This window comes from Haematobia irritans, chromosome 5 (assembly GCF_050003625.1).
Source record: "Haematobia irritans isolate KBUSLIRL chromosome 5, ASM5000362v1, whole genome shotgun sequence".
NCBI classification, from domain to species: Eukaryota; Metazoa; Arthropoda; class Insecta; order Diptera; family Muscidae; genus Haematobia; species Haematobia irritans.
The window spans coordinates 19,142,598-19,164,698 of record NC_134401.1 but is presented as its reverse complement, the minus strand read 5'-3'; the positions used below and the strand labels follow the sequence as shown (position 1 = coordinate 19,164,698).

General features: G+C 32.7%; 1 protein-coding gene and 1 long non-coding RNA gene across 3 annotated transcripts in view; one reads left to right on the top strand and one right to left on the bottom strand.

Moving 5' to 3' along the window:
- Positions 1-963: 963 nt before the first annotated feature.
- On the bottom strand, positions 964-2,099 carry LOC142240409 (uncharacterized). 2 transcript variants are annotated; one of them, XR_012723268.1, is made up of 4 exons: positions 2,045-2,099; positions 1,760-1,925; positions 1,590-1,695; positions 964-1,524 (listed from the first exon to the last, which is right to left on the bottom strand). It is a non-coding gene; the product is annotated as an uncharacterized LOC142240409 (long non-coding RNA). The 2 variants fall into 2 exon arrangements; XR_012723267.1 differs by lacking the exon at positions 2,045-2,099 and having other exon boundaries at positions 1,760-2,016.
- A 684-nt stretch (positions 2,100-2,783) lies between these two features.
- The window catches only part of CSN7 (COP9 signalosome subunit 7), a 165,692-nt gene continuing 146,374 nt past the window's right edge, over positions 2,784-22,101 (top strand). Inside the window, exons 1-2 of the mRNA XM_075310315.1 lie at positions 2,784-3,074; positions 3,142-3,394. Coding sequence (XP_075166430.1) covers positions 2,877-3,074; positions 3,142-3,394 — 451 coding nt within the window. The 5' untranslated portion in view covers positions 2,784-2,876. The remainder of the gene's footprint in view (positions 3,075-3,141; positions 3,395-22,101) is intronic.

Here is a 22,101-nt window from a genome sequence, read left to right as displayed (position 1 = left end):
ATAACTAAAAGTGGTTCGATATGGCCCATTTGAAATACCATCTCTCCTACATCAATAACCACTACTTGTGCCAAGTTTCAAGTCAATAACTTCTGTTGTTCAGAAGATAATGTGATTTCAACAGATGGACGGACGGACACGGCTAGATCGACTCAAAATTCCACCACGACCCAGAACATAGATGTACTTTATGTGGCCTGAGACCATTATTTCTATGTGTTATGCGCTTTACAGACTATCAGTTATTCCGGACGACAGTGCTCGTGTCGAACATATCTCATATATTGTGCACATTATAAGTTAAGTCCGAAGGCATAATCGATACTGCTGTATGTTTATGGAATCGATAACACATTTACCGATTATTTAGCCATCACCGACAAGTCGTATCGATCCGACACACTGTAAGATTCTTTACAAACACCGACATTCCGTCCGGAATAACTGATAGTCTGTAAAGCGCATTACAAATGGAATGAAAAATTTAGTATAACCCCATCCTGTTTTCGAGTCGATAATAAAGTTCCCGATAAAATTTGTCTAGAAATTAATTTCTTTAGTATTAATTATAAAAAAATCAAAATACTATGTAAAATTTTTTACTGTTCCCAGAGAATTAAGTACAAAGTGATATACACCCAATAAACACAAACGTTTGAAAAATGCTAAATTTCAACAATTTTTCAAACATTTTTTCAAAGGATTAGGGTAATATTCAAGTTGAGAAATTGTTGAGAAAATCGCGTTCTCAACAAAAAACAGACATTACCCTCAACAGTGAAATTCAACACATTAGCAATAATATCTCAAGTATTATCCTCAACTTGAAATGCATCGCTACTCAATAATTTGTCAAACAATTTTCGATGCGAGTCAAATTCAAATTAACATCGTTGCAAATACTTTTCAACCTAAATTTGTATGAATGATATCCCCACTTCAAATTGAAAGTCAAAGCCAAAATTCTATGAATTTTGTATAATTTATTAATTTTCATCAAAATAAAATATATAATAATACACTACACTACATAATACACTACAATACCAATTGATAAATAATAATCTTATTAAACATATCAACAAATAAGAACAAAAAAAAAACAAATAACAAAACTTTAAATATCTTAAACATTATTAGTAAACACTTTTGCATTGATAATTCGATTTCCTTCCTTTTGGTGTCATAAAACAGCATTAACATTTATTAACATGCGGGCAATTTGAAATTAGGAACGTACTGGACCGCGTGTTAGAATTGATTTCCAGCAGAAGGAATTCACAAAATATCCATTTTAAACTGATAATAGCATATGAATTAAACTGACGATGTGATGCACATTTACATCCAGAAGTTGTTGATTTCAACAATTTGTTGCTTTTAACAATTTTAATAGCTTGCACTTGTAATGTTTCTGGAAACTTTTTCTTGTCTGGAAACTTTTTCTTGTCGATAAGCCACTCATTTTTCATTGGTCAGCTTCTTAATGTTTGTAAGAATGTAGCATCCAAAGATTTTAGTTTTCTGCAAAGAGATTTAAATTTAGTGACTTCTCTAAAGTGTTGATTTAATTTTTCATATTGACGTACTAATTATTATAAACTATTTGAAGCAGTTCCAGTTAATTGTCCACAATTGTTTCATCGGCCAGCTTTTTAATGTTTTCAAGAACGTAGAATCCATAATTTCAGTTTTCTGCAAAGAGATATACATTTCGTGACTTCCTTAAAGTTTTATTTCATTTTTTATTTTCACTTACCTATTTTTATAAACTATTTGGTTATTTGTCTAAAATTTTCCATTTTTTTATTTCTTGCAATTGACCACGAACTTCGTTGCACAAATAAGTATTGAAAACCACATGGTTTTTTCGTTGCATTTTAGGGTAGTGTTTTGTCAAAGTTTTCTCAAATTATCTTCAACACCTTTTCAAAGATTTCGTCAACATTTTGGCAAATTGGAAGTAATTCGCAAACAATTTGAAGATGTATTGAAGATGAGCTATTTCAAGTCATGTTGAATTTATGTTGAAAATTATATTTACCCTCAAACTGAAAAGTTGTTGCATTTGAAAAACGCTCATCCTGTGTTTATTGGGCAGATTCTTCGATGTAGATACGGTTTAAGTATTTAATTTATCGAATATGTACTTTTCCTAACACCATATCAATTTGATAGTGAATCCCATATTCAATATTAATTCAGATGGCCTTGCAAATTGATTGCCTTCAAAAAATTTTCCAATAGGTTTGAAGCATTAAAATGAAATTTATTTTGTAAAGTTGTTGCTAATATGTTGAGAAATTGTTGCTAACGTGTTGAATTCTACTGTTGAGGGTAATGTCTGTTTTTTGTTGAGAACGCGATTTTCTCAACAATTTCTCAAATTTAATTTTAAGGTAATTCGTTGAAAAAACGTTTGAAACCGTATTGAATATAAGCATTTCTCCAATGCTTGTGTTTATTGGGTTAAAAACATTCTCTTTGAACTACTATATTTTATTCTTAGTTATTTTTTATAAACTACGATTATTTTTTATATGTTAGTAACAAAGGTACATAATATTTATAAAGCTTTAAAGGTTTCCCAATACACAGATTTGATTTTGAATGACTGGAATATATTTTGTGAATATATTGTATGTGTGTGATATTACAATAGATTTTAGGCGATTTTTGCCATTCAAGAACTGCCATCACTGACTATAAATTAGCTACATTGGCATCACTGTCATTGACTACTCGAATTACTAACGCCGTTCGTTATATTCTAGGTGACTTTGAGAAACATTGTTTATTAACCATTTCGGTAAATTTGCGATTTTGTGCTGTGACGACAATCTAAACAAATCGAAGGTTTAAAAGAACTTTATAAAATGACTCAACAAGACATTATGATGGGCAATGATGAACCCATGCCAATTACGGATAACTCTAGTAAACAATTGCAACAATTTTGCTTATTAGCTAAGACCGTACATGGGGCTGCTATTTTAGAATTGATAAAGCATGTTCTTGAGGCACCGGGTATTTATGTCTTTGGTGAACTCTTGGTAATGCCCAATATACAAGAAGTAAGTTAGATTTCTGTAAGGATTTTTTCATGACTTATTCATTCTTCATATGTATGTTTAATTGTAGCTCAAAGATGGTCCTAATGTAAAGTATTTCAATACATTGAATCTCTTTGCCTATGGCACATATAAACAATACCGTCAGAATCCTGAGGAGTATTTGGAACTGACAGCCGCTATGCAAAAGAAATTGCAACATTTGACCATTGTTTCGCTAGCCATACAAAATAAGTGTATACCATACGAAATGTTATTGGAAGAATTGGAAATTGATAATGTTCGTCATTTGGAGGATGTTATAATTGAGGCGATATATGCAGGTAGGTGACAGTGTTAGATAAACAAGCACACATTAGGTGAGATGACAAATGGAAGAGGTCAACATTTTGGCTTAGATATATACATATACGTAATTTAATTAACTGCATAATCGGAGGATACATTTTGTATGGGATCAGCTGTAGACACGATAAATAATAAGAAGTAGAAACCCTATTTTAGAAAATGTAAGGATATTATAGTAACATTGTGGTACGAGGCTTTCGTTCAGAAGATCACAAAAATTTGGTAAAATTGATTGTTTGGGTTTCTATTACCATGGCTGGAAGGGCGCTAGAGGTAACATCTTCCTCCCTATAGCAATGTGCGTATCGACGTTAGTGTTTTTTTCGTATTTTCTTGTTATGTTACCTGCATAAATTATTGTGGATGCCATTGGACTAGAGGTTGGGTTAGACACACCCCGAGATAAACCGTCCGAGCTAGTTTTAAAACACACATAGAAACCACATTGAGTCGGCCGAAATTTCGGTCAGTCTGAATTCATAATTATGGATCTATATGGACGAATTTTTACATGGTAATTATAGGGAATATACTAACATCGTACACCAAATTTCAAACAGATTGAAATATCCAAGGATTTCACATAGCAAAAACAATAATGATCGATGATAGGTGCCACAGTAACAATCGCAGTACTTTTTAAAAAGGAAATTTATCAAAGTTACAATTTAAAGGATGGTGCTATATTTGCAAAAATATACCTGGCTTCATTAATACTTGTACGGCATCTTGGCATAACTAGGATGAAAATATGCTAGTGATTTTGACCTCTTAAAACTGATTGTAGCAAAACTCATAAAATATTATTGGAATCATAAGAACAAAAAATTGAATAAAATTATGCAAAGCAAATTAAAACAAATTAAAGGAAGATTAAAACCGGGCTTGGCCGGCTATATTATACACTGCACGGTTAGACCAGTTACCATCCGTTCAAATCTATGTTACTATCAGCTATACCTATAGATTTATATTCCCAATTATATTAAATTCTGAAAGTGTTACGAGCAAATTTAGCTTCTGTAAGAAAAATGTTCCGTCTACTCTATGCACAAAATATTAAAAAGTTGGCGTAAAATATTGGCGAGGTTGGATTTGTGGAAATAAAGGGTGGTTAAAATTTCAAGGGCCGATGTTGATTTTGAATAAAACACAAACTATTTAGGAAATTATTGTAATTTTATTTTATTATGATATATTGGTATTACTCAATTATGTATGGATAAAAATATCGGCCAAATGGGCGCCGCGACCTCGGTGGCACACCTTCATCCGATGATCCAAATTTTCGATGGCGCTGAAGCATAATGGAGGTTCGATGCCATTAATGTACCAAATTATCTCATCCTTTAGCTCTTGAATTGTTGCTGGCTTATCGACGTACACCTTTTCTTTCAAATAACCCCAAAGAAAAAAGTCCAACGGTGTCAAATCACATGATCTTGGCGGCCAATTGACATCGCCATTACGTGAGATAACACGGCCATTGAATTTGTTGCGCAAAAGAGCCATTGTTTCGTTAGCTGTGTGGCAAGTGGCACCGTCCTGCTGAAACCACATAACGTCCACATCTATATCTTCCAATTCGGGCCATAAAAAGTTCGTTATCATCTCACGATAGCGAACACCATTCACAGTAACTGCCTGACCGGCCTCATTTTGGAAAAAATACGGCCCGATGATGCCGCCAGCCCATAAACCGCACCAAACCGTCACTCTTTGTGCGTGCATTGGTTTTTCGACAATCACTCTTGGATTCTTATTCGCCCAAATGCGGCAATTCTGTTTATTGACGAATCCACTGAGGTGAAAATGTGCCTCATCATTGCAGATTATTTTCTTCGAAGATTGATCATCCACTGTTGCCATTTCTTGGACCTATTTAACACGTTGTTGGATTGTGTATCCATGGTTCAAATTGAGTAAGTCTGAAATAGAGAAATGTCAAATAAAATTCGGGAAAAAACTTGGCGTTTAGGTGTGGTTCACATTCAACATCGACCCTTACAATTTAATTATCAAAAATTGGACTTTCGGTGACAGTCCGTGTTAAAATATCCAATTCTAGTTAGATATGGCAATCGTCCGAAAGTTCGGTCAGGCTGAATATATAATAATGGACCATTATGGACTAAGTTTTGCATGGCAGTTAGAGGGCATATGCACAAATTTCAAAGGGTTCGGACGAAGCAAAATGAACCTGGATTTTGCATAGCAAAAACTATAACCATCGCAGCCGGGCTGGGCTGATTATATTATACACTGCCCCATTCTATAGAAAGTTATGTATTTTCGTTACCATCGTGACTAAGTTTTGCATGGCAGTTAGAGGGCATATGCACAAATTTCAAAGGGTTCGGACGAAGCAAAATGAACCTGGATTTTGCATAGCAAAAACTATAACCATCGCAGCCGGGCTGGGCTGATTATATTATACACTGCCCCATTCTATAGAAAGTTATGTATTTTCGTTACCATTAAAAGTCATTTATATCGATTGAGAGCTAGAGTATTTATTCCCATTTATATTTAAATCTGAAACCATTACGAGCAAATTCGGCTCCCCTAAGTTTTGTGGAAGTATTTCAATATTTGAAAAAGTCGACTTATCGAGTTTTCCAAATTTAAAAAAGTCGACTTTAAGCATTCCTGACCTTTCCACTTTCTTAATACTTAACAAACTCACCGTTTCAAGTTTCTCGACTTTTTTCCATTATAGGAAAAGTTGACTTTTCGACTATTCGTCGTTTTTAAAATTTGAAACCTTTTGACTTTTTTTTTAATTTGAAAAAATCTACCTTTGGAATATAAGATTTTTTCAAAATTAGAAAAAGACGATTTTTCGACTTGTTCAATATGAAAAAAATCCGAATTTTGATCCTCTCGACTTTCTTCATATGGGCAAAAGTTGACTTTTCGATCATTCGACTTTTTTTTAAATTAGGAAATATCGACTTTATTATTTGTCAGAAATGGATATCCACGGTCGCCTTTATTGTCCACATTTGGGAGGTGTCTACTTCTGAGAGGGTAATTTTACGTTTGAGAGGTATCCGCTATTCAGAGTGTCTAACATTGACAGGTTTCGCTGGAAACGTCGAATTTTTGGTCTTTTTACTTTTTCCATATTTTGAAATGTGGACTTTTCGACTATTCGTCCTTTTTAAAATTTTAAAAAATGAGACTTTTCGGACTTTAAAAAAAATCAAAAGTCCGAAAAGTCTCCTTTTTTAAATTTTATCGAGTTTTTAAATTTTTCCAAATTTGGTAAAGTCGACTTTACGAATTTTCGACTTTTTGATCTTTCAACTTTCTTAAAACTTTAAAAACTCACATTTTCACACTTTTCGACTTTCTTAACATTTCGACAAATCGACTTTTTAACATTGTTGAGCTGGGGTTAAACCGTATATTTCCTTTTGCAATACAATGCCACCATCAAAAGTCGATTTTCAAAAATATCGAAATTCGATCTGTCGAATTTGAGATTACAAAGTCGTTTTTCCCACTTTTTTATTCCAAGTACAAGATCCAATCAATTGTTATTGAGACTAAACCACATATTAATTTATTTGCACATGTAAATTGAATTCTCCTTTTATGGCTAAGTTCATGTATCCTCGATGTCAGCTTTAGCATGTGTGTGGAGCACATGTCCACAGATGTGTATTCGATTTGAAATGTTATTGTGATGACATATTTCGACGGCAGTTCGGAAAATTATTGCGAGGAGTGTTATCATGGCAAATGGTTCGATATTGTGAAATAATTTCGAAAAATTAGTACACTACCAATAATTTGAATTTTATTTTTGTTGTATAAGGGCCTGAAGCTGAACCGACTTGGTCTTCTAACTTTCGAAATGTGAACATATTCATTATTCAAGATCCATCGTTGTGGGCCAAAAATATGCGAAATAGGAAAACATTTCTTGCATCAGCTGGTGAGACCATTGGAAACTTTTCAATCAAACATCCAATCGGGCTGTTATCTAATTCTACTTAAAGGGAGACTTTGAAGTATGACCTATAACGAAAATTAATATTAAACAAATTTAAAGATATATTATAGAAAATTTTGTCAACATTTTATTTTTACAGAAAAATTTGTTAAATATTCATTTCTGTAGAACATTTTCTTTTCTACACGAAATTTATATATATTATTCTATTGGAATTTATATATTATTTCTATTGCAATTTTTAGTTCTATACAAAATTTTATTTCTATCGGAAATTTTGTCAAAATTTTATTTCTATCGGAAATTTTGTCAAAATTTTATTGCCATAGAAAATTTTGTCAAAATTTTATTTCTATAGAAAATTTTGTCAAAATTTTATTTCTATAGAAAATTTTGTCAAAATTTTATTTCTATGGAAAATTTTGTAAAAATTTTATTTCTATAGAAAATTTTGTCAAAATTTTACTTCCATAGAAATTTTTATCAAAATTTTATTTCTATAGAAAATTTTTTCACAAATTTTATTTCTATAGAAAATTTTGCCTAAATTTTATTCCTATAGAATGTTTTGTCAAAATTTTATTTCTATAGAAAATTTTGTCAAAATTTTATTTCTATAGAAAATTTTGTCAAAATTTTATTTCTATAGAAAATTTTGCAAAATTTTATTTCTATAGAGAATTTTGTCAAAATTTTATTTCTATAGAAAATTTTGTCAAAATTGTATGTCAAGAGAAAATAGTGTCAAAATTTTATTTCTATAAAAAAATGTTGTCAAAGTTTTATACCCTCCACCATAGGATGGGGGTATATTAACTTTGTCATTCCGTTTGTAACACATCGAAATATTGCTCTAAGACCCCATAAAGTATATATATTCTGGGTCGTGGTGAAATTCTGAGTCGATCTGAGCATGTCCGTCCGTCCGTCTGTTGAAATCAAGCTAACTTCCGAACGAAACAAGCTATCGACTTGAAACTTGGCACAAGTAGTTGTTATTGATGTAGGTCGGATGGTAGTGCAAATGGGCCATATCGTTCCACTTTTACGTATAGCCCCCATATAAACGGACCCCCAAATTTGGCTTGCGGAGCCTCTAACAGAAGCATATTTCATCGAATCCGGCTGAATGCATCGAATCCGATCCGAAACAAGCTATCGACTTGAAACTTGGCACAAGTAGTTGTTATTGATTTAGGTCGGATGGTAGTGCAAATGGGCCATATCGTTCCACTTTTACGTATAGCCCCCATATAAACGGACCCCCAAATTTGGCATGCGGAGCCTCTAACAGAAGCATATTTCATCGAATCCGGCTGAAATTTGGTACATAGTGTTGGCATAGGGTCTCTAAAAACCCTGCAAAAATTGGTCCACGTCGGTCCATAATTATATATAGCCCTCATATAAACCGATCCCCAGATTTGGCTTGCGGAGCCTCAAAGAGAAGCAAATTTCATCCGATCCGATTGAAATTTGGTACGTGGTGTTAGTATATTGTCTCTAACAACCGATCCCCAGATTTGACCTCCGGAGCCTCTTAGAGGAGCAAAAGTCATCCGATTGAAATTTGGTACGTTGTGTTAGTATATTGTCTCTAACAACCATGCCAAAATTGGTCCATATCGGTCCATAATTATATATAGCCCCCATATAAACCGATCCCCCGATTTGGCTTGCGGAGCCTCTAAGAGAACCAAATTTCATCAGATCCGGCTGAAATTTGGTACATGGTGTTAGTATATGGTCTCTAACAACCATGCCAAAATTGGTCCATATCGGTCCATAATTATGTATAGCCCCCATATAAGCCGATCCCAGATTTGACCTCCGGAGCCTCTTAGAGGAGCAAAATTCATCCGATCCGGTTGAAATTTGGTACGTGGTGTTAGTATATGGTCTCTAACAAACATGCAAGAATTGGTCCATATCGGTTCATAATTATATAGTCTCCAGATTTGTCTTCCGGAGCCTATTAGAGGAGCAAAATTCATCCGATCCGGTTGGAATTTGGAATATGGTGTAAGAATGTGGTCTCTAACAAAAACGCAAGAATTGGTCCATATCGGTTCATAATTATATAGTCCCCATATAAATCGATCCCCAGATTTGTCTTCCGGAGCCTATTAGAGGAGCAAAATTCATCCGATCCGGTTGGAATTTGGAATATGGTGTAAGAATGTGGTCTCTAACAAAAACGCAAGAATTGGTCCATATCGGTCCATAATTATATATAGCCCCCATATAAACAGTTTCCCACATTTGATCTCCGGAGCCTCTTGGAGGAGCAAAATTCATCCGATCCGGTTGAAATTTGCAACGTGGTGTTAGTATAAGGCCGCTAATAACCATGCCAAAATTGGTCCATATCGGTCTATACTTATATATAGCCGATCCCCAATCACACAAAAATGGGTCATATCGGTTCATAATCATGGTTGCCACTCGACCCAAAAATAATCTATCAAAATTTTAATTTTATAGAAAACATTGTCAAAATGTAATTTCTATGTTATAGAAAATTTTGTCATAATTTTATTTCTATAGAAAATTTTGTCAAAATTTTATTTCTATAGAAAATTTTGTCAAAATTTTATTTCTATAGAAAATTTTGTCAAAATTTTATTTCTATAGAAAATTTTGTCAAAATTTTATTTCTATAGAAAATTTTGTCAAAATTTTATTTCTATAGAAAATTTTGTCAAAATTTTATTTCTATAGAAAATTTTGTCAAAATTTTATTTCTATAGAAAATTTTGTCAAAATTTTATTTCTATAGAAAATTTTGTCAAAATGTTATTTCTAGATGAAATTTTGTCCAAATTTTATTTGTAGAGGAAATTTTGTCAAAATTTTATTTCTATAGAATTTTATCAAAATTTTATTTTTTATAGAAAATGTTGTCAAAATTTTATTTCTAGAGAAAATTTTGTCAAAATTTTCCAACTATGTATATTAATTTACGGCAAACTTTTGCCATACCTTACTCAATGTGTTTCAAAGATAACCATCACTAAATTTGAATTTCGCACATACATACAAACCAATCCTTGGATAATTACATTCATTTTCCATTAAAAGACATTTTTGGCTATGCGTATATGTGTGTGTACGTTTAAAGATTTATATCAGTTTCTATTGGAGTTGAGATGGTTCTGGGTTAGGTATTTTGTCTTGGATTGGATTTTCCGATAGCCAAGAACCACAAGAGCAAATTTGCCATCTAAACATGAATAAATGTGTTTCTATATTAAGATCTCCCGAAGATATACAAGTGTGTAATAGTAGTGGAATTAGTGGGTTATTCCTACAATGATTGTGTATAATTGTCACAGCACAGAGTGTAACCAATTTAGTTGTTGTCACATAACATAACATAAAATAGAGTAGAGCCAGTCAACCACCCATCCCCCAACCCCCCACTGATTAGTTATCTATATAAGGTGACGGTTTTTGTACCCTACATCATACGTGGGCAATATAAGCACAGATGCTCCTTTATGTCCAATTACTTCTATTGCTAAACAGTTTGCTGGTATAGTGTCAATATTTCCTTTTGGAATTTAGAACCTTAGTTTCATTCATGTTTACTTTGTTTTTTCTTTCTGGTTTCACCGGATTGTAAAAAGCCGTTTGGACTTGCCTATTCAGCAATGGGCTGAATATTCCAAGTGAGCCTCATATAAAGAGGCTGTCACTATGCCTACCCAAGCCTGTGATGTTTTTTTTTGGTGCCAATTGACCCCTATTTCCAAGAAGTTGGAGTTTTATACTGGTCATGGGACTGGTTGCATTTAGCCGGTTGGTAGCCACTTCATGCATTTGTCTTTCGAACACAATGAACCTATTCCCTAACTTATAAATATAATTATAGATATTTTTCGATTGAAATCCATGTTGTAATGCTGTATGGGCTCCGTCTCGGCTGATTTTTAAATGATTCCTATTTGCTTCTTTTTAGCGTTTCTTTCTATTCAGTGCGACATTTTTGGTGTCATTAATATTGCCCAAGATAAAAGCACGAACAAGTGTTTAGTCTTTGCCATTGGCTTCCACTCAGCACGTAAAGTAACAATAAATGTTCGGTTTTTTTGCTTGCAAGCCATAGAATATGAAACTGCTAGGTAGATAAGTTTTTTTTTGTTTCAATAGATGTGCGACAATTTTGTTATTGTGGTTTTTTTGAACAACCTTACTCTGGCGAGTTGGAAGCAAAAAGGTTAAAATTGTGGAATTTTTTTTGCGTTAAGAAAGCGTGCTGGGATTAAATCGACTCTCTTATAGCCATGATGTAGAAAGTAATTGTATTATGGCTTTGCTTTCATGGGAATAAGAAATACAAAAAGAAGAAATAATGGAACAAATGTCAGAAGCACTTTGGGATTTAATATGGAGTTTGCAAAGGTAGATACAGCTTTCAGATTTCAAGGTAAAAACTATGTGCGCAATTTTTAAAATAATGGTCTATACCCAATGCAAAACGAAAGAAAAACCAAAAATACACTACGAAAAAAATAGTGAAAAATCTTTGTTACATATATAAAGGTATTATAATAATGTATAGAAAAATTGCTGATATATTTGGAGGCCAAATTTTCATTTGGATTTACTTCAAATTTTGCACTGATAGTAGAATTAAGATATTAGCATTGTGCATGTTCAATTTTTTGTTAAGATTTGAATATGGAAGAAAATTGATTCTACTGCAACTGATTTTATTTTACACAGAAAAAAAGATTTAAAATTCTATCTAATTGTGTCGAATTTTATCTAAATTCTAGATTCTATGTCAAGCTCAATGACAAGGGACCTCTTTTTATAGCTGAGTCCCAACGGCGTTCCACATTGCAGTGAAACCACTTAGAGAAGATTTGAAACCCTCAGAAATGTCACCAGCATTACTGAGGTGGGATAATCCACCGCTGAAAAACTTTTTAGTGTTTGGTCGAAACTGGGTTTGAATATATCTCCAGACTTTCCATAGAATCGGATAAGATTTAGATAAGGTTCCGGCTGTGTAAATGACGCTCGATGTGGCCAAATATTGGCGAAATTTAGCCAATATCCTTGGAAAATCGCCACTGCTAAGTAGCAAAACAAACATATGTATCGCCCCATAAATCATAAATGTTCTTTTGTACAATTACATTAAAACTTCTCTAGCTTTATATTTCCCATATTTTTCGATTTCCAACTATATAAAGTATATATATATTCTAGATCAGGGAGAAATTCTAAGACGATATAACCATGTCCGTCTGTCTGCTGTCTGTTGTAATCACGTTACAGTCTTCAATAATGAAGCTATAGTGCTGAAAATTTGCACAAACTCGTCTTTTATCCGCAGGCAGGTCAAGTTCGAAGATGGGCTATATCGGTCCAGGTTTTGATATAGTCCCCATATAAACCGACCACCCGATTTGGGGTCTTGAGCTTATAGAAATCGTAGTTTTTATCCAATTTGCCTGAAATTTGAAATCTAGAGGTATTTTATGACCATAAAGAGGTGTGCCAAAAATGGTGAGTATCGGTCCATGTTTTGGTATAGCCCCATATAGACCGATCTCCCGATTTTACTTCTTGGGCTTATAGAGACCGCAGTTTTTATTCAATTTACCTGAAATTGCAAATCTAGAGGTATTGTAGGACCACAAATACGTTTTCCAAAAATTGTGAGTATCGGTCTGTATTTTGGTATAGCCCCCATATAGACCGATCTCCCGATTTTATTTCTTGGGCTTATAGAAAACGCAGTTTTTATTCAATTTACCTGAAATTGGAAATCTAGAGGTATTGTAGGACCACAAATACGTGTGCCAAAAATTGTGAGTATCGGCCCATGTTTTGGTATGGTCCCCATATATACCAATCTCCCGATTTTACTTCTTGGGCTTATAGAAACCGCAGTTTTTGTTCAATTTACCTGAAATTGGAAATCTAGAGGTATTGTAGGACCACAAATACGTGTGCCAAAAATTGTGAGTATCGGCCCATGTTTTGGTATGGTCCCCATATAAAACGATCTCCCGATTTGGGGTCTTGGGCTTATAGAAACCGTAGTTTTTATCCAATTTGTCTGAAATTGGAAATCTAGAAGTATTTTAGCACCATAAAGAGGTGTGCCGAAAATGATGAGTATCGGTCCATATTTTGGTATAGCCCCCATATAGACCGATTTCCCGATTTTACTTCTTGGGCTTCTAGAATCCGTACTTTATATACAATTTGCCTGAAATTGGAAATTTATAGGTATTTTAGCACCATAAAGAGGTGTGCCACAAATGGTGAGTATCGGTCCATGTTTTGGTATAACCCCCATATAGACCGATATCCCAATTTTACTTCTTAGGCTTCTAGAATCTGAGGTTTTTATCCAATTTGCCTGAAATTAGAAATCTAGAGGTATTTTCGGCCCATAAGGAAGTGTGCCGAAAACGGTGAGTATCGGTCCATATTTTAGTATAGCCCCCATAAGAACGATCTCCCGATTTAACTCCTTGGGTTTCTAGAAACCGTAGTTTTTATCCGATTTGCCTGAAATTGTAAATATTCTGGTATTTTAGACTCACAAAAACGTGTATCGGATTAAGTTTTTATCGGTCCATTTGGTAATGCCTCCATATAGACCGACTTCACTTCTTGAGGGCATAGAAAGCGCACTGATCATGAAAATTGCTTGAAACTCAATGTAAAATTTCCAGATTTTACTTCTCGGGTGAAAATCTACAGATTTAAGATTTCAAATCAAGACGTTATTTTATAATTTTCTTGCACACTTACAAGAGATGTTAATGATTCCTCTAAAACTCAAACAAAAATGGTTCTTATAAATCCAGAATCTGATATAGTCCTCATAGGTGAAATCTTTAAATTTATCTTCGGGAAGTGTCCCCAAATCCTCAAGCCCTCCTGAAATTTCAAAGGAAACCCTAATATTTGGTTCATGGTGGTGGGTATTAAAGGTTCGGCCCGGCCGAACTTACTGCTGTATATACTTGTTTGAAATAATTCCTTTTAAATGTTAATATTTGTTGTAGATTTAAATAAGATTACGAATGTGCCCGCCTTGTATACAAAGGGTCATGAGTTCAATCCCAGTTTCATCCAAACACCATAATAGTTCAATTTGAGAAGAATAATTTTCATAATAATTTCCATAAGAAGTTAGCATATAAGATCCAAAATGAATCATCTTTAGATGTTATTTCTTAGCATATAAGATCCAAAATGAATCAACTTTAGATGCTATTTCTAAAAAGTGCAATACTAAATGATGGAAAATCCTCATCATAAGGGTGCCGGGAAAGCCGGCGATAACAGCTAGAACACATAAAGCGAGTGAACCCAAGCAATGTTCGGAAGGGCGACGAAAATTCTATAGGGTGGACCAGACAAGAAAAAGACTGGAGAATTACTCAAGGACAGTAGGATGGCAGTCCCGAGGACCGTGAGAACAATCACCTAGGTTAGGTTGGGTTAGGTGTAATAACAGGTTGGCTGATAAGTCCCCGGTCTGACACATAGAGGGCGTCGCTAGTATTAAATGCATATTATTTTTATATAGTACCAACCTTCAAATGATTCGTGTCAAAATTTGACGTCTGTAAGTCAATTAGTTTGTGAGTTAGAGCGTCTTTTGTGAAGCAACTTTTGTTATTGTGAAAAAAATGGAAAAAAGGAATTTCGTGTTTCGATAAAATACTGTTTTCTGAATGGGAAACATACGGTGGAAGCAAAAACTTGGCTTGATAATAAGTTTCCGGACTCTGCCCCAGGGAAATCAACAATAATTGATTGGTATGCAAAATTCAAGCGTGGTGAAACGAGCACGGAGGACGGTGAACGCAGTGGACTCCTGAAAGAGGTGGTTACCGACGAAAACATCAAAAAAATCCACAAAATGATTTTAAATGACCGTAAAATGAAGTTGATCGAGATAACAGAGGCCTTAAAGATATCAAAGGAACGTGTTGGTCATATCATTCATCAATATTTGGATAAGCGGAAGCTCTGTGCAAAATGGGTACCGCGCGAGCTCACATTTGACCAAAAACAACAACGTGTTGATGATTCTGAGCGGTGTTTGCAGCTGTTAACTCGTAATACACCCGAGTTTTTCCGTCGATATGTGACAATGGATGTAACATGGCTCCATCACTACAATCCTGAGTCCAATCGACAGTCGGCTGAGTGGACAGCGACCGGTGAACCGTGTCCGAAGCGTGGAAAGACTCGAAAAGTCCGCTGGTAAAGTAATGGCCTCTGTTTTTTGGGATGCGCATTGAATAATTTTTATCGATTATCTTGAGAAGGGAAAAACCATCAACAGTGACTATTATATGGCGTTATAGGAGCGTTTGAAGAAGAAACAAGTATATACGGCCGTAAGTTCGGCCAGGCCGAAGCTTATGTACCCTCCATCATGGATTGCGTAGAAACTTCTTCTAAACACTGCCATCCACAATCGAATTACTTAAGTTGCGGTAACGCTTGCCAATGGCAAGGTATCTTAAAACCTCCTAACACCATCTTCTATTGTATGTAAGTCCATACGTGGTATAAATTAAATCAAAAAAAGATCGATCCAATACGTATATAATTCAGTTTGACAAAGTAGACATACAAATCTTGACAAAATTTTCTACAGAAATAAAATTTTAACAAAATTTTCTATAGAAATAAAATTTTCACAAAATTTTCTATAGAAATAAAAATTTTGACAAAATTTTCTATAGAAAGGAAATTTTGACAAAAATTTCTACAGAAATAAAATTTTAACAAAATTTTCTATAGAAATAAACTTTTGACAAAATTTTCTATAGAAATAAAATTTTGGTAGATTATTTTTGGCTCGAGTAGCAACCATGATTATGAACCGAATAAAATTTGAACAAAATTTTTTATGGAAATAAAATTTTGACAAAATTTTCTATAGAAATAAAATTTTGACAATGATGAACATTTTATTATGAACCGAATAAAATTTTAACAAAATTTTCTCTAGAAATAAAATTTTGACAAAATTTTCTATAGAAATAAAATTTTGGTAGATTATTTTTGGCTCTATTGGCTACCATGATTATGAACAGATATGGAGCAATTTTCGAGTGATTGGACCAATTTTGGTATGGTTGTTAGCGACCATATACTAACACCACGTTCCTAATTTGAACCGGATTGGATGAATTTTGCTCCTCCAAGAGGCTCCGGATGTCAAATCTGGAGAACGTTTTATATGGGGGCTATATATAATTATGAACCGATATGGACCAATTCTGGCACGGTTGTTAAAAATCATATACTAACACCATGTTCCAAATTATAACCGGATTGGATGAAATTTGCTTCTCTTGGAGACTTCGCAAGCCAAATCTGGGGATCGGTTTATATGGGGGCTATATATAATTATGAACCGATGTGGACCAATTTTTGCATGGTTGTTAGAGACCATATACCAACACCATATACCAAATTTCAGCCGGATCGGATGAAATATGCTTCTCTTAGAGGCTCCACAAGCCAAATCTGGGGATCGGTTTATGAGGGGGCTATATATAATTAAGGACCGATATGGACCAATTTTTGCATGGTTGTTAGAGACCATATACCAACATCATGTACCAAATTTCAGCCGGATCGGATGAAATTTGCTTCTCTTTGAGGCTCCGCAAGCCAAATCTGGGGATCGGTTTATATAGGGGCTATATATAATTATGGACCGATGTGGACCAATTTTTGCATGGTTGTTAGAGACCATATACCAACACTATGTACCAAATTTCAGCCGGATCGGATGAAATTTGCTTCTCTTTTAGGCTCCGCAAGCCAAATCTGGGGATCGGTTTATATGGGGGCTATATATAATTATGGACCGATGTGGACCAATTTTTGCATGCTTGTTAGAGACCATATACCAACACCATATACCAAATTTCAGCCGGATCGGATGAAATATGCTTCTGTTAGAGGCTCCACCAGCCCATTCTGAGGGTCCTTTTATATGGGGGCTATACGTGAAAGTGTACCGATATGGCCCATTTTCAGTACCATCCGACCTACATCAATAGCAACTACTTGTGCCAAGTTTCAAGTCGATAGCTTGTTTCGTTCGGAAGTTAGCGTGATTTCAACAGACGGACGGACGGACATGCTTAGATCGACTCAGAATTTCACCACGACGGACGGACGGACGGACATGCTTAGATCGACTCAGAATTTCACCACGACCCAGAATATATATACTTTATGGGGTCTTAGAGCAATATTTCGATGTGTTACAAACGGAATGACAAAGTTAATATACCCCCATCCTATGATGGAGGGTATAAAAAGTGTTGTTCCACCAAGACAACGTACCGTGCCACAAGTCATTGAGAACGAGGTCAAAAATTCATGAATTGGGCTTCGAATTGCTTCCCCACCCACCGTATTCTCCAGATCTGGCCCCCAGCGACTTTTTCTTGTTCCCAGACCTCAAAAGGATGCTCGCAGGGAAAAAATTTGGCTGCAATGAAGAGGTGATCGCCGAAACTGAGGCCTATTTTGAGGCAAAACCGTATGAGTGCTACCAAAATGGTATCAAAAAATTGGAAAGTCGTTATAATCGTTGTATCGCTCTTCAAGGGAACTATGTTGAATAATAAAAACGAATTTTGACAAAAAATGTGTTTTTCTTTGTTAGACCGGGGACTTATCAGCCAACCTGTTATATATGGGAGCTATATCTAAATCTGAATCAATTTGTACAATATTTTGCAGGTTTGAGTAATACCATAGAAGGTTACCTTGTACAACATTTGAGTAAGATCAGATAAGAAATGAGGTCTCTATGGGCAAAAATAAAGTTATTAGTGGCAAATTTGTTAAAATTGGGCGATACATTTGTATTGGAGCTATATCTAAATCTGAACCGATTTCGATGAAATTTTCCACATACAGTTAGTACTATATAGGGGCGGGTTTTAGCCAAATTTGAGTAAGATTGGTTGATAAATAAGGGTTTTATTGCCATATTTGGGAAAATCGGGCGATACATATATATGAGAGCTATATCTAAATCTTAACCGATTTCGATGAAATTTTGCAGACTTAAAGGATGATGAAGAAGATTACTTTTTGCCAAATTTGATGTAGATCTGTTTGTAAATAAGTGCAACGTGACCCCATTTGTGGAAATCGGGCGATACATATATATGGGAGCTATATCTAAATTAGATCCGATTTCTTCCAAATTCAATAGAGTTCAGCCTTGTGCCCAAAAAACACCCTGTACCAAATTTCATCAAAATCGGTTAATATTTGCGACCGGAATCCTGTGAACAACAAATACATGGACAGACGGACGGACGGACACCAAGCGCTAGATCGACTCGGGAGGTTATTCTGAGTCGGTCGGTATATATTTTATGGTCTAAAACCAATATTTCTGGTAGGCCAATTTTATGGCCGATCAAAGTTATTATACCCTGACCACTATGTGGTTTCGGGAACAGTTTGGGTTTTTTTCTTGAGATTCCAAAATCACCTGGCAACACTGTCATAGTCCATCTTTGTCAATTCACAATGAATTTTAATTAAAAGGAGGTTTCTATATGTCGGTCACAACCAACTTCATGTAGCTGTATTCCAAGTCATCCATATGGGAACCCTTTTAGGTATAGCCGCCATATAAACGGATCTCCAGATTTCACTTCTTTAGACTCTTAAGGACAAATTGGTTTTCACTAAACCCTGAAGTACAAAAATACTACAGCTGACACTGACTGCTGTTTCTAACAGTATTTTTCTATGAGTGTATCCCATTTACACTCCAATTTTGTAACAAAACATATGTATTTGTTTTCATCTTTATACTTATTGCAATCCTTGAATTGTTGAGGGTTTCTTCTACAAAGCAAATGCAATATTGTATAGCAGATATCACAAACTGAAAGTAGAACAACTGCCATATGTTAGTACAAGAATTAAAACAAAAATGTTTCCCTTCGACAAGGAATCCATGAAAAAAAGGAATAACTCTGTGCATTAAGTCTATAGTATACTCGTAAATATATTTTAAGAGTTCTTACTACACCCCAAAACTTTTTCATGATTGCCTAACGAATATCCAAAACAACTGTCAAAAAATGTTTACATCAAATTCCAACATCCTTTAATACAAGTATACTTCGCAGCAAGTGAAAAAAGGAATCAAATAAATTCAGACGTCTGAGTTATTTTGTTTTGATTATTTCGAAGAATACATGCACTTAACTTTAATAACAAACAATAAAACGTGTAAAGTCAAAGGGTCTCGAATAAGAATAGAAATATCCAAAGGAAAAATTTCAAAGTAAACGAAAATATGTAGAGTAAGATAATGGAGAGTAGGGGGAGGATGTGTTGCGAATGTGTCCATAGCATGTTAACTATATCTGATATATCAAATCAGCATACACTAAAAAAAGCAAACAAACTTAACCTACCGATTCGGATGCAGATAAAAAGACGAAAATTGAAAATTCGATAATCGACTATTCGCCATAAAAAAGTCGGAGTCGATTTTTGTTGTCTCCAAAATTGAATCATGATATCTTTGAAAATCGAGTCAAATCGACAGATCCAAAAATGGTAGATTTTTTACTGGTAGATTTTACAAAACATTTCTCCCAACCAAGAGGTAATTTTCTATAGAAATAAAATTTTGACAAAATTTTCTATAAAAATAAAATTTTGAGAAAATTTTCTATAGAAATAAAATTTTTGAGAAAATTTTCTATAGAAATAAAATTTTGAAAAAATTTTCTATAGAAATAAAATTTGAAAAAATTTTCTATAGAAATAAAATTTTGACAAAATTTTCTATAGAAATAAAATTTTGACAAAATTTTCTATAGAAATAAAATTTTGACAAAATTTTCTATAGAAATATAATTTTGAGAAAATTTTCTATAGGAATAAAATTTTGACAAAATTTTCTATAGAAATAAAATTTTGACAAAATTTTCTATAGATATAAAAATTTGAAAAATTTTTTCTAGAAATAAAATTTTTGAGAAAATTTTCTATAGAAATACAATTTTGACAAAACTTTCCATAGAAATAAAATTATGACAATATATTCTATAGAAATAACATTTTGACAAAATTTTCTATAGAAATAAAATTTTGACAAAAATTTCTATAGAAATAAAATTTTTGAGAAAATTTTCTATAGAAATAAAATTTTGACAACATTTTCTATAGTATACAAATTTGAGAAAATTTTCTATAGTATACAAATTTGTGAAAATTTTCTATAGAAATAAAATTTGAAAAAGTTTTCTATAGAAATAAAATTTTCCATAGAAATAAAATTTTGTCAAAATTTTCTATAGAAATAAAAATTTGAGAAAAATTTTTATAGAAATAAAATTTTTGAGAAAATTTTCTATAGAAATACAATTTTAACAAAACTTTCCATAGAAATAAAATTTTGACAATATATTCTATAGAAATAGCATTTTGACAAAAATTTGAGAAAATTTTCTATAGAAATATAATTTTGAGAAAATTTTCTATAGAACTAAAATTTTGACAACATTTTCTACAGAAATAAAAATTTGACAAAATTTTCTACAGAAATAAAATTTTGAGAAAATTTTCATAGAAATACAATTTTGACAAAATTTTCTATTAAAATAAAATTTTGACAAAATTTTCTACAGAAATAAAAATTTGACAAAATTTTCTACAGAAATAAAATTTTGAGAAAATTTTCATAGAAATACAATTTTGACAAAATTTTCTATTGAAATAAAATTTTGACAAAATTTTCTATAAAAATAAATTTTTGTTAAAATTTTCTATAGAAATAAAATGTTGAGAAAATTTTCTATAGAAATAAAATTTGGACAAAATTTTCTATAGAAATAAAATTTTGACAAAATTTTGTATAAAAATAACATTTTTGAGAAAAATTTCTATAGAAATAAAATTTTGACAAAATTTTCTATAAATATAACAATTTGAGAAAATTTTTGAGAAAAATTTCTATAGAAATACAATTTTGACAAAACTTTCCATAGAAATAAAATTTTGACAATATATTCTATAGAAATAACATTTTGACAAAAATTTCTATAGAACTAAAATTTTTACAAAATGTTCTATTAAAATAATATTTTGACAAATTTTCTATAGAAATAAAATTTTTGAGAAAATTTTCTATAGAAATAAAATTTTGACAAAATTTGCTATGGAAATAAAATTTTGACAAAATTTTGTATAAAATAACATTTTTGAGAAAATTTTCTATAGCAATAAAATTTTGAGAAAATTGTCTATAGAAATAAAATTTTGACACAATTTTCTATAGAAATAAAATTTTGGCAAAATTTTCTATTAAAATAATATTTTGACAAAATTTTCTATAGAAATAAAATTTTGACATAATTTTCTTTAGAAATAAAATTTTGAAAAAAATTTCTACAGAAATAAAACTTTGACAAAATTTTCTATAGAAATAAAATTTTGACAAAGTTTTCTATAGAAATAAAATTTTGACAAAGTTTTCTATAGAAATAAAATTTTGACAAAATTTTCTATAGAAATAAAATTTTGACAAAATTTTCTATAGAAATAAAATTTTGACAACATTTTCTATAGATATAAAATTTGAGAAACTGTTCTATAGAAATAAAATTTTGAGAAAATTTTTTGAAAAAATTTTCTATAGAAATACAATTTTGACAAAACTTTCTA